The sequence below is a fragment of the Plecotus auritus genome (genome assembly GCF_963455305.1).
Source record: "Plecotus auritus genome assembly, chromosome: 3".
NCBI classification, from domain to species: Eukaryota; Metazoa; Chordata; class Mammalia; order Chiroptera; family Vespertilionidae; genus Plecotus; species Plecotus auritus.
This window is the reverse complement of record NC_137772.1, coordinates 87,793,565-87,807,309: the sequence shown is the minus strand read 5'-3', so window position 1 is coordinate 87,807,309 and position 13,745 is coordinate 87,793,565. Positions and strand designations below refer to the sequence as shown.

The window sequence follows — 13,745 nt, the reverse complement described above, 5'->3', positions numbered from 1 at the left end:
AATATATACAAATACTGAATAAAAAGAGAGAGAGAGAAAAATAAGAGGAAACAACCAAAAAGAAGCAACATAAATATGAAAAACAAGTAAACCACAGATTATTTGAATAATGCTTGCTTATGAAAATCAGAACTTGACTACTACTAAACTTACCCTTCAAATGACACAAACTATCCGAGTGTTAATAGATACTGAAGTTATACAAGTTTCTGAGTTTTCAGGTAAATATTTAAAAGCAGAGCTTACTTTGGTGGAAATATAAGGCGACTGTTGCTAAATTCTAAATGTAAGGTGGCTCCTTTTCACATGATTTTTAGTATCTAACAGTAAGCTATTCATAAACAAGAAATGATGGGTTCCACATCATTTTTTAAAGCAAACTTATTGTAATACTAGAGGCCCAGTGCATGAAATTGGTGTAAGAGGGGAGGTGTGTCCCTCAGCCCAGCCTGCACCCTCTCCAATCTGGGATCCCTTTCACAATCCAGGACTGCTGGCTCCCAACTGCTCACCTACCTGCCTGACCCTAACTGCTTTTGCCTGCCAGCCTAATCACCCCATAACCACTCCCCTGCCAGCCTGATCGATGTCTAACTGCTCCCCTGTCAGCCCGATTGCCCCTAACTGCCCTCCCCTGCCAGCCTGGTCACCCCTAACGGCCCTCCCTTGCCGGCCTGGTCGCCCCCAACTGCCCTCCCTTGCAGGCCTGGTCCCTCCCAACTGCCCTCCCTTGCTAGCCATCTTGTGGTGGCCATCTTGTGTCCACATGGGGGCAGGATCTTTGACCACATGGGGGCAGCCATCTTGTGTGTTGGAGTGATGGACAATCTGCATATTACTCTTTTATTAGATAGGATAGAGGCCTGGTGCATGGGTGGGGGCCAGCTGGTTTGCCCTGAAGGGTGTCCTGGATCAGGGTGGGGGTTCCCTTGGGGCGTGGGGCGGCCTGGGCGAGGGGCCTGTGGTGGTTTGCAGACCGGTCACGCCCCCTGGCGACCCAAGCGGAGGCCCTGGTATTTGGGGTTTATTTATCTTCTACAATTGAAACTTTGTAGCCTGGAGTGGAGCTAAGCCTTTTGCTTGCTCCGTGGCGGCAGCCATTTCTGTTGGGCAGGGGTCCTCAAACTACGGCCTGCGGGCCACATGCGGCCCGCTGAGGACATTTATCTGGCCCGCCGGGTGTTGCTGCCTGTCCTGCTTAGCAGCCGACTCATCCCGGGCCCGCAGTGCGCATAGGAATTTGTTCATAGTTTTTTTTTTAAACTATAGTCCGGCCCTCCAACGGTCTGAGGGACAGTGAACTGGCCCCCTGTTTAAAAAGTTTGAGGACCCCTGCTGTTGGGATTTATGTATCTTCTATAATTGAAACTTTGTAGCCTTAAGCAGAGGCCTGGGCCAGCCAGGGCTGCAGAAGCTTGGCTTCCTCCATCACCAGGGGTAACCCTAGCCTCCTGCTCTTTCCAGCTCCGTGGCTGCTGCCATTTCTGTTTGGATTTATATATCTTCTATCATTGAAACTTTGTAGCCTTGAGTGGAGGCCTAGGCCGGCAAGGGCAGGCGGAAAGCTTGGCTTCCTCCATTGCCAGGGAAACCCAAGCCTCCCTCCTGCTCTCTGTGGCCGCAGCCATCTTGGTTGGGTTTATTTGCATATTCGTTCCTGATTGGCTGATGGGTGTGGCTTGTGGGTGTAGCAGAGTGATGGTTAATTTGCATATTGCTCTTTTATTAGATAGGATAATCCCCAGGCTGCTTTTTAAGTACAAGTAAGTACTTGACATTAATGGTCAATAATTGTATTTTAAGAGGCAAAGAAGGAAGTAAAAGAGGGCAGCAGGGTATAATTTCATGGCTTTTTTTTTTTGTGTGTTGTTAATGCTCACCCAAGGATTTTTCCATTAATTTTTAGAGAGAGTGGAAAGAAGGAAAGGGGAGAGAGAGAAACAGTGATGTGAGAGAGACACATCCTTCCTGATTGGGGTGAGGATGGAACCCGAAATCCTGGTATGTGCCCTTGACTGGGAATCAAACTCACGATGCCGATGCTCTAACCACTGAGTAAAACCAGCCAGGGCATCATGGCTTTTGAAAATTTTGCTATTAAAATTCAAACAGAACATTAAAGTAAAAATCACAAATTTGTAATAATAAAATGTATCATGAAATGATTCTTGAGAATTGCGAAGTTGCTTAATATAAAATAATAATAATATAAACCAGACTAAGAAATTATGGTGACTAAGAAATGATAATGATTAATAGGCACCTTAATTTTGTTAATTAACAATTAAATTTCTCCAAACAAGTTATTCTGAAATAAAGCACTTTTCCCTGACCTGTAAAGCCATTATTTTAAAACTCTAAAATTTATAAAACATACTAACATGTAACAAAATTATGATTTTTATTGAAATATTTATTCAGTCTTTACTACACTTTATGTGTTCAACAGTGGTTAAAATAAAAATTCCTAAGCTGATATATTTGATACCGTTGATTAAAAAAAATCACCATTTAAGGTATTTTATTGAATTGATGTTTAAAAATTATAAAGAATAATTATGCTCTTAAATTATAATTAACATTCTCAATTGATTTGGGGATTACATAAAAGTCTTTTGTCTTCTATTTTTAATATATTTTATATATACAAGGTTTTAAAGTAATACTTTTAATTATTTTTCAATACAAACCTAGAAGACAAATCCGGACAGCCTTGTCTTATTGTGAAAAAAAAACAGAAGATAAGAGAAATGTAGTATAGCCTCATACAGGGAAGCTGGACTGCATTCTAACACAAAGTTATTCATTGTCACTAGTGAACAAATTTTTTTTGTATTTGCATCTTTGTTATAACTTTTAAAGCCTCTTGTATCCTGTGGCTTTAGCTTTACTAAGCAGGTAGTTTATTCAGATTTGGGAAGGGGGGGGGGGTCTAAAGTTTAAGTATAACTTTGATTAAAATAAAAATATCCTAAATAGTCACATTCTCATAAAATAAAAAGGCAAACTTTTTTGTATGTTCATAAAACCCTTGGGATTTGTAAAACCTCGGCTACAGTTCTAAAAATACTAATGGGCAAAATACTGTAGATTTAAAATTTTTATCAGCAGAGAAAATAAATACTACCATATGTGCCTCTAAAAATATAATCATTGAGAATTTTTTAAAAGTCAGTAAGACTTCATTATTAACAGAATAATATAACAACACATTTATTTAAACACTTTAAAGTTTCTTATTCTTACCAGCTGATGTAATTTTCCTTTTTCTGTAAAAATGCTTACAAAAATATTCAGTCATCCCACTATCAATCTCAGTTTCTAAACAAACATATTTAATAATGTCTAACTCTTAAAGCAGAAGGGTACCAACAGAGTACCTCAGATCTGATATCACTTTTAGCATTTTTTAGATGAGAGACTAGAAGGTAATAGTAAAAGGACCTTCAAAATAATGTCATGCAATATCACAGACTGGGCAGGAGTCACTCGGAGCTGCAGAAATCCTCTTAGGTTATTAAAGCCATAAGGGCCAGTTATGTATTTGTTTGCAATCATTCCTTAAATCTAAAAGTGTTTAATGCCTCCTCCAAATATTCATTTTTATAAATTTTAATGCATCAGGCCATGACACAATCTGTAATATTTTACCTGAAAAATATCTTTTGGAGCACAATTAAAATTTTTATAATTTACTTAACTGGAAAAGTAGTTTTATTACATGTATTCTCTCATTTAGCTTCCATAATGTGCTATGAGATATAAATGACTACTATCCCCCTTTTACAGATTAGGAAATAAAAGTCTGAAAGAGTTAAATTTTCCCCTGCTCACAATAAAATGCTGGAAGTGAAACAGGAACCCAAGGGTGTAAGTGCAGCGCTCTGTTCTCAACCACTATGTAGCATATTAAATAGCTGAACTAATGACATACCTCAAGCTTATGTAAAATAAATTAAAACTGGGACTCTATTTGTATTAAACTCTTTAATTATAATAAAGTTATATTCAAAATTACTTAAGATTTTTTTGTATTAGAGAAAAAAAGCTAGTAATAGTATAACAGATAGTTCAAAAAGTAGTACACAATGATTTGATCACTGAGGCACGAAATTAAATAAATCTAAAGAAGTTATAAATTTTCTCCTGGTAATCATTAATGCACTTCCTTTAAGTGGTCACTGTTCTTAAATTTCAAAATAACCCACAAGCCCTTTTATGAAAACAACAACATAGGCCTTATTTTTAGGAAACTTTTAAGGAAATTAAAAAGATGGCATCAATTTAAATGAAATATAAATGAAATAAAACAGTGTTTAAAACAATCTATCTATATATATATATATATATATATATATATATATATATATATATATATATATATATATATAAAAGCCTAAGTGACTGTCTGACCAGTAGCTATTACGATCACTGACCACCAGGGGGCAGACGCTCAACACATAGGCATGGAAACATGGAACAGACTGATGAATCTCAGAGGGAAGGGGGGATGGGGGAGGTCAGGAAGAGATTAACCAAAGGTCTTATATGCACACTAGATGCCTGTGGGGTCCCTCGGCCTGGCCTGCGGGGATCAGGCTGAAACTGGTCCAGTGCACAGGGTCCCTCAGCCTGGCCTGTGGGGATCTGGCCGAAACCAGCTCTCTGACATCCCCCAAGGGGTCCCGGATTGCGAGAGGGTGCAGTCCAGGCTGAGGGACCCCACCGGTGTACGAATCCGTGCACCAGGCCTCTAGTGCAGCGGTCACCAGCCTTTCGGACCTCACAGACCACCAGTGGTCTGTGGACCACCAGTTGGCAACCACTGCTCCAGTGCAATATAAGTAACAATTGGAAATTCTGCCAACGAGTATATAGTATCCTCACAGAAAGTTTTGTACTCCATAATCAATCAGAACAGAAAAAGAATACTAGAAAACTGGGATGACACACTAAGTCTAAAGAACGTTTTTTTAATCAGTAGTTACTAGTTCCTCAGGAGACAAATGGTACATTTTGATTTATACTTCCTTTCAGATGATTTTATATTATCTTTTCCTGAGCCAAAACATTTCCCAAGATAGTCCTATGTGCACAGAGCTCCACGGTAAGCCACCATAAAATATCAACATTCTGTTCCTGCTGAGGTGCTCCCCCCCAAGGGAAATGGTGGATTTTCTCTGTTCACTTCTCACAAGTACCAGTGGCAGTATGGTCAGTGTTGAGGACAACGCCTGTTGGATGCTACAGTACCTTCGCAGGACAGGCCATGGGAGGTGACTCCAGAAAGGCTCTCTCGGCACACGTTACAGAAAGTGGGTCGGGCATGGGAGCAGGCGTACCAGTTATGCATCCCTGAGAAATGTTCCACATTAAACTGGGCCACCTAGAAATGAGACATTAGCACAGATTTGCCAAGCAAGTGAACAAAACTACGGACACTTAATATTCAGAATGTATCTAGTTATGATTAAAATTTCAAACCCATATTTTAAAAACAAAAACTTTTTGCCCTAAGTAAAAAGAATGCAATATCAGGCTTAAACAAGTTGCTGAATGACTATGCATACCTATTTTTGCAGAATATAGCGTTAGCTCCTCAGTTAACATTCTCTAAGAACACGAGATGACAGAAGTGCTGCTACGTTACCTCATAAGGTTCTCTGGTCTGTACAGACTTCAGTGAGCTGATCCAATCCTCCATCTCCTTTCTATTCTCAGCGCATAGCATTAGTCTTCTGAATGGAGTTATTATCTGAAAGGTATAATTCAATCTAAATGATTGTTAATAACCAACAAGAGAGATTATTGCAAAACCTTATTTCCTTGATAAAGAAAGTAAGAATTGCTATAAAGTAAGTGAGTTTGGTTCGTTGAGTATGACACAATGTGGTCTAGGTAAGAAAAATTCTAAGGAACCTTTTATTGATTTTGATCTCATTGCTACGTATTTATCAGGCTTTTGAGACCCTTACCAAAGGCTTTGAACCCAAACAAACAATGAGTTCTTATTTCATAAACTATAACTTGAAAATTAATTTTAAATATACTTCAAAATAATTCATGGTAAGCTTAAATTTAATGCATAGCTATCAATGCAGAATTTTTAAAAAATGAAAATCAAAGGAATGCACCATTAAATGGTTTTGTAATTGGCTTAGAATAGTACCAAGAACACTATTATTAAATAATGTTGGGTTTACATATTTCCATTGCCTATTTTAATATAATTTATATGAAGGATTTCCCCCCCATTGTGTAGAATTCCACTGAATTACTTTTTAGTAAGAGCAGAGGAGAAGAGTTAGCATAAAAGTCACTTTGTTGGTTTTAAGGAAAAAAATAATTGTGACTTTCATCTTTTTTCATGTCACTAAAGAGGGCAAATTAATTATATTAAGAATCTTAAAGCAAGTGAAATTAAAACTTCATGCTGTTATAGCACCAAAAGTGATTCAAAGATTCCAAAATGACTTGAAAAAGCCCCTATTTGTGTGTCAATACAATATTCTGGTTGTAATCTCAAAGTTGCTAAATCCTAAGCATTTATTGCAAATAAGGGACCATTTATTTACTTGTGGAAGAGGAGCAAAATATTATATTCTTATGCTGAAACTATTTTCAAATGATAAGTGATATACTTATTTACATAGCAAATACATTTTCTCAAGTTAGAAGCCATTTAATCCAGTGATACTCTACATATTGCATTATAGAGCAGATTTTCCAAGTCATGAAAAAGCAATAATCATTTTTTTTTAAAAAGGAACTCTTCCCAAAAGGATTAACTATCAAGTCTCAATCACTACTGTTCATCTTAGAGAATAAGTCCAGTATTTAAAACTAGAGAGATCAGCCCAATCTTAGCTACTCACCAGTCATTGCTTCCTCTCATCTGTCATTAGGTTAGGCTACACAATCCTTCCTTAAACCACGAAGCCTTGGATACATCTGACAGGCACTCCCACTTACACAGCAGGCCAGAGTCGCATGGAAGAGGAGCTCTGGGTATTGGGTAACTGCTTATGAAATTGAACAGAACCTCCCCTTTGCACTTTCCTCTGTTTTCCACTACCCCCTTTGGATAAAGCTTATTAGCAGTTGGTCACTTTTCTTCTTGAATAGTTAATGCAAAGAGCAATGCCTCCCTCATTACTTAGGAGCCAAATGGATGCTTTATTGCTTCAAATGTTTTTCTGGGCCAGCTCATCAAAAGCAGCAGAGCGATGCTATTAAATCATAATACACTCCTGGCTCTGACGCCTGGCACAGCACTCTCGAAATCTCAAAGTTTCACTGGACTGAATATATCTGATATTCACCTGAATACATATTACCTCTGGCATTTTATTTCTTTATTTAGTTAGCTATAATATATAATGTAACTATAAAGATTCCCTGTCTTTCATTATGGTGGTTATAGTGAGATAAGCATTATTCAGATTAATAAACCAGGTTTGCTATTTTATTCTTCATTTTTGTTTTTGTTTAATTCTAAGTAAAGCAGGATGTCTGAGGTTTTAACTATCTTTAATGCCTTTATATTCTTTAAAAGTCATCGTGAATTCAATAAAAACAGAGAAAGAAGAATCGAGAAATAGCTTCTCATTTTTCTTGACACTTTTGGAACTACATAGTGATTCAATGCTAAAGGATTTCAGCAATATAAATCATGCATATATCTTATACACGGATGACGTAAAACATCAGCAATTTTTCCTTTTTAATAAAAATTTGTTTAAAATGGACAATCACATTTAAAAACTAATAAAGTTTTTAAGAGCCAAAAGAAACGATAAATAATTTTGACTTAAGAAATCTAATGATTATAAAGTCACACTAAAAGAAGTGGATATGAAACACAATCGTTCATAAACCATGCGATGCAGAGGTGCCTGGCTTTTGTGGCTGCACCACCAAAAGTACCTCAGGAGCGTAACTGAAGACAAGGCTGCCTACCAAACCTGTAACACCTCCCAGGTGGGCCCTCTCCCCTTGACCGTAACCCCTCATTGGTCTGCAGTGCTCTGAGTCCCCTCCCCATCTTCTACTTCAATTCTTCCCCATTCCCAACCTTGGTAGGGAAGGGAATGATGGTTGTTAACTGACAGGCTCTGGTTGTATCCTAACTGAACCCCATTTTACTACAGTGTGTTTCTCCTCCAAACCTTCATCAGGAAACTATTTGAGGAGCATCAAACCCAGAAAATTTTTTCATTCTTCCTCTGAAAGTATATCTGACTCAGCCTTTTTATTCTGATAAACCAGCAGGATGACGAGATGGAAAGATAGAGATGTGGGAGGGGTCAGGGAACTCAGACTGAGCCTGTTGGGGGCCAAGGCAGGGATATTTCTGGAACTAGAGGGCTTTTTACATTTCTTGAAGAATCTGCATCTTACCTATCTCCTAAAGTGGCCCTTAGCTCCGTGCTCATCTCAACCCCACTCTTATTCTCTCTTCCCAAATAATTTTCACTCATTTTCTTCAGTAATTAGTTTTTTTCAGGCTATAACCACCACTCCCAGCTCAGATCCCAGAGCACATCTGTCTGCTTGCTCATGCACCTCAGCATTCACTGTGTGTGTACTACATGCCAGAGCCCAGGGGGTTCGAACCACACAGGCTGTGTGTTAATGACATAGAAGGAAGGAAAGGAAGCAAACCAAGGTTTACTAGTTCTTGTCTGAAAAAGTGCTATGTAAGTCGGAGTACAAAGGAGATACATCTCATCGGTTCGTCTCCTCAGTGCTACCTCAGATAACAAACAAATTCTCCATTAATAGAGATACTACTTTACTTTGAGTTACTGGCCAATAAGGGCTAATCAACAATACTAATAAATGTGCATAAGAATAAAAAATTTCTCAGCCTGATAAAACATGTGACTAGGTAAGAGAGATAAAAGGCAATAAGGCTTAAATATATAAAATTCTATAGAAGAGTAATATTAAAGGTAAAGCTTTAAATACACAAATATGCACAGAAGAAAATACATAGCCAAGTCCTATGAAGTTATTATTCAGTGAAGGAATTACAAATAATTTTAATTGTAATTTTTACTGGTTTGTCCGCAGTTTCTAAAGTAAATATGTAGTACTTCTATAATAAAACATTATTATTTTTTTTTACTAACAGAAGAATAGAAATTTAGAATTTAAAATATTGCATTGTTCCAAAGCAGGAGTTCTCAAACTCTGCTGCATTTTAGAATCATCTGGGAGCTTTTCAAAAATACCAATGTCCAGGCCACACTCTATACAAATTAACTCTGAACATACGAGGGTGGGACACAGCTACCAGTTTTTGTTTTGTTTTGTTTGTTTAACTCATAAGTGACTCCAGAATGTAGCCAAGTTTGATAGCCTGTGCTCTAAAGGTATTTTATTGTTCCCCATAACCCTGTTAGAACTTGAGAAATGAGGGACGTTTCTGCAGAAGTGAATTACAGAGAATTGCTAATCTGCAAATTCCCAATTGGAAACCGCTAATGTAAGAGGAGTGATTCAGAGCCTAAACTCTGAAGTCTGACCGACTTAGACTGAATTCCCACGGTATTCTTTCTTATCTGTGTGTCTGTGGACACGATTCCTGGTCTCTCTGAGCTTCCGCCTCACATCTGCTCAGTGGGTATACAGAAGTCACTCACCACTTTGCAGAGCAGTGCAAATGAGTGAGACTACTCAACTAAAGAATTCAGCAGTACCTGTTACAAAGCCAAAGCTCAGTAAATGTTAGCACCACAATTCCTCATAGAGCTGGCAAAGTAGGTTTATAGTTGTGAGTATGCGAAACAGAGTTTATTCTTGTATTATTTATTGATTATTGTGTTATTTGTATTACAACTATGAACCTACTTTTGCCCACCATTGTAAATGTTTATAGATTTCTTCTGTAATGAACATATATTTTTGTGTGAGTGTGGCCCACAGACAAAAGTAACATAGCTTAAGTCAGAAATGGAGGCATTTTGCCAAAAAATAGTCACTGACTAGCAAACCACCAAAACAGAAATAATGATAACGACCTCTTTCTTAGAAGATATTAGGAAAATATCAACAAACAAATTAGGGGGAAAAATGTCCCCTGTAATTGCAGGGCATCTAACCTTACCCAAAACAGGAATATAAGATGGTAAAAGGTTTACCAAGTTAAGAGCATCAGATTGCAGATTCCAGATAAATGGTTTCTCATTTTAACTCAGATTTTTTATTCTGCAATGAAGGAAATTGCAACCTTGGTTGTAATTTTAAATGTCCAACAACTTTTCTGTTAGGCAATTCTGCTTTCTAAGCTCAAGTTCCTTACCACAAACTGATCATATCAGCCCTACCGCAGTCATTGCTGTTATATCTTTAGTGATTAATCCTGAACTGCCAGGAATGATATAAAAATTAATATGCAGTGAGCAGCTTTTTCTTGGAAAGCAGGACAGAGAGTTTAGTTGTGCAATAACAAATTTTCATTGTCTATATTTATGATAACTTAGGGCAGTGGTCGGCAAACTCATTAGTCAACAGAGCCAAATATCAACAGTACAATGACTGAAATTTCTTTTGAGAGCCAAATTTTTAAAACTTAAACTTCTTCTAATGTCACTTCTTCAAAATAGACTTGCCCAGGCCATGGTATTTTGTGGAAGAGCCACACTCAAGGGGCCAAAGAGCCGCATGTGGCTTGCGAGCCGCGGTTTGCCGACCACTGACTTAGGAGATATAACTTGACTTTTGTTAAAAGCTGAATCAGATATAATTATATGTCTCTTTAATACTAGGTGTGCTATGACTGCAGTTGCCAACTGCTCTGTCTTAATATACCTCTTCCATTCTTCCTCATAAAACCTATATCCAACCCTTAAATTATGTATGTTGCTTTTTTTCATTCTTCCTTTATGGAATGAAATAAATCACTTTGACAACTTATGTGAGAAACTACAATGTAGCCATGCATCTTAAGTGACTATTTTGAGAGCAGAGATAAAAGCATATGTCAAAGGGTAAACTGGACCTCTGCCTCCAAGAAAATAGGATCAATTATGTACTGCACGTGAATCAAGATAAGTTTTTTTTCCAAAACATACCCAACCATGCTACATACCACTTTGTGAATCAAAATCTCACTGGGAGGAAGGCGTGGATTATTTCAGATGCCATCTGTAGTTTGGCAAACTACACAGGGGACGCTGATGCACCCCCCCCCGCCCCCCCGCCTGCCCTCCGTTTATCAACCATGAAGGGAAGAAGCATCCAACTTTCCCATGAGTAAAGGCAGGATCTCGTCTAACTAGTGTAAAGAAAGTGCGCTAATCTTTATGGCTCCCTATCTCCATTTTCAGCACCCTTCTGCTCTCAAATTCCCAGTGTTCTCACCTGCCTGTAACAGTGTTCCTTTGTGTTGAACCAATCTGAATTCAGTACCACCTATCAGCACCCCACATGATATAATAAGGTCCCAAAATTATTATCTCTGATTTTTTTGTTTTGTTTGGCCATTCCTTTTGAACCCTGAAGTGTGATGTTATAAAACAACAAAACTAAAATCCATCATATTAGACAGGTACTTAGCTCACAGTACACACAGTTTAAATCTATTTTCTTCATGCTCATGTATTACCCTGTGGGCCCTGGAGCATCTGAGTTCACAAGTCCTGTATAGACTCTCTGACTCCTACACCTTCTGGGGTCAATACTCCCCTATTCTATTATCCAGTTGCCTCAAGTTCCATGTGTTTTCTAAGATCACAACTACTGATCTAAAAAATAATTTTTTCCCCTGAGCTGTTAACAGACAATAAAGATTTAATGCATAATTTCTCCCAAAGGTGCTTGAATTTTCACAGAAGACTAAGAAAATGAAATGCCACAACAAGTATGTATTTCTGGCACCAAAATCAAAGAAAATGGCACAGGTATTTTCAACATAGTATAATTTAAGTGTGTTTTTTAAAATATGTTTTTATTGATTCTAGACAGAGAGAGAGAGAGAGAGAGAGAGAGAGAGAGAGAGAGAGAGAGAGAGAGAGAGAGGAGAGAAAAATATTGATAGGCTGCCTCCTGAATTCCCCCTACTGGGGATAGAGCCCACAACCCAGGCATGTGCCCTGACAGGGAATTGAATGGTGACCTCTTGGTGCACCAATGATGCTCAACCAACTGAGCCACACTGGCCAGGGCTCAACATAGTATCATTTAAATCAACAACATCATAAACATACATTTTATTGCTGTAAACATTGTATAATCATGAAGTGGTCACGAAAAAAGAGTAGTTCCATAAAATCCTGAAACACAAATTTCACAATATCTAAAATGATGTAGAAAAGCTTATAAAGATATAATGGACTAATGATAAGACTGAGGGTGACAGGTAATTCACACACATGCAAGAACCTCATTACAAAGCTACATGTTAAATTTACAAAGAATTTCTGCTATGAAGGCAGCGCACTATGTAAATAGGATCTTAAATCATTTTGCTTGGTAGTATTCCCTTTTGGAATGATCTAAAAATCTCCTCAGATGTCTGTTTAGAACCATAATTAGATTTACATACAAACACAAGAGGATCTTTGAAAATCATTCCACAAGTTTGGTTTTGGCTGACTGATCATCCTTCTAACTGATGAGTCATTTTAGCTGAATAACAACTTACTGATCTTAGTGGGCATTCCCGTAATGTAGACTAGGAAGTATCAAACATCCCCACAGGCTCTCAAAATACGGTGGGAAGCCTCGGTCATGAGCACGAGGAAGTCTACTCTAGTGCTGCTTATTTCCCTATCTATGGAAAAGTTATATATCTTTTGCATATTATTTTATTTCCAAAATAAAAATCAAGTAATCACCTATATATTGACATAAATAACAGATTGAGAATTGTGTTGCATAGATATGAAACATTACTCACTTATGACAAGATTCTCAAAACAGTGCAAGTACTGAAAAAATTTCTAATGGAAACTTTTTGTAAATATGTAACAATTATTCTGAGAAATCAATGAATTATAGAAAGAAAAAAAGACCTCTGGATGAGAGCAGATCTTTGCCAACAGTATGCCTATCATATCTACAGGAATACTTGACTACAAACTTATGGCAAAAAAGCAATATATTCTTGATTCTCCAGTCATAGTTTTAAATTAAGCATGAAGTTAATTTTATTATAACATATTGAAGAGAAAAAATAAATGTAGAAGCTAAAGGAGTCATCCATAATTAGTTAATACACTTCTTATATGAGAAGTTAACAAAAAATACTATTTCTTCACTGTAAAATTAAATTGAGTAACTATGGTCAACTCAGTAAATGTTTTTCCCTCAAAGCTTCTGGATACCCGGGTTGTGTTTGAGAAGAAAGGTAGAAATGAGGCAGAGTTAAAATTAGACAACCATATTTTTAGGGGTGCACATTGAAGGATGTGGGGTCAGGTAAAAAGATTGGAAAGATTTGCTTTAAAATATTTAAGATAAAATAGGGAGAAGAGAGAATGGATGAGGCAAGTGTGGTAACATCCAGATAACAGTAGGAGCCAGGCAACGAGGAAGTAGAGGTTCATGACAGTTATCCTGAGTTTGGATATATTTGAAATTTTCTATAATCAAATAAAAAAGTACCCAAGCATTGTGAACCCCAAGCAAAGTTCTTCAAGGATCTAAAAAGGTGAGGAACCTGTGTCTTAGACTCATATGCATATCGACCCTATTCAACCCTTGGCCCTGAACTCAGCTTGCAGACCTGAGTCTCTGAC

General features: G+C 37.5%; 1 protein-coding gene across 3 annotated transcripts in view; it reads right to left on the bottom strand.

Annotated features, from left to right (window-relative positions):
- The window catches only part of DGKH (diacylglycerol kinase eta), a gene marked incomplete at both ends in the record, with an annotated part of 230,839 nt that overhangs the window by 69,764 nt on the left and 147,330 nt on the right, over positions 1-13,745 (bottom strand). For all 3 annotated transcript variants that reach the window (XM_080659388.1, XM_080659389.1, XM_080659390.1), the window contains 2 exons: positions 5,254-5,386; positions 5,651-5,755. In XM_080659388.1, coding sequence (XP_080515514.1) covers positions 5,254-5,386; positions 5,651-5,755 — 238 coding nt within the window. The remainder of the gene's footprint in view (positions 1-5,253; positions 5,387-5,650; positions 5,756-13,745) is intronic.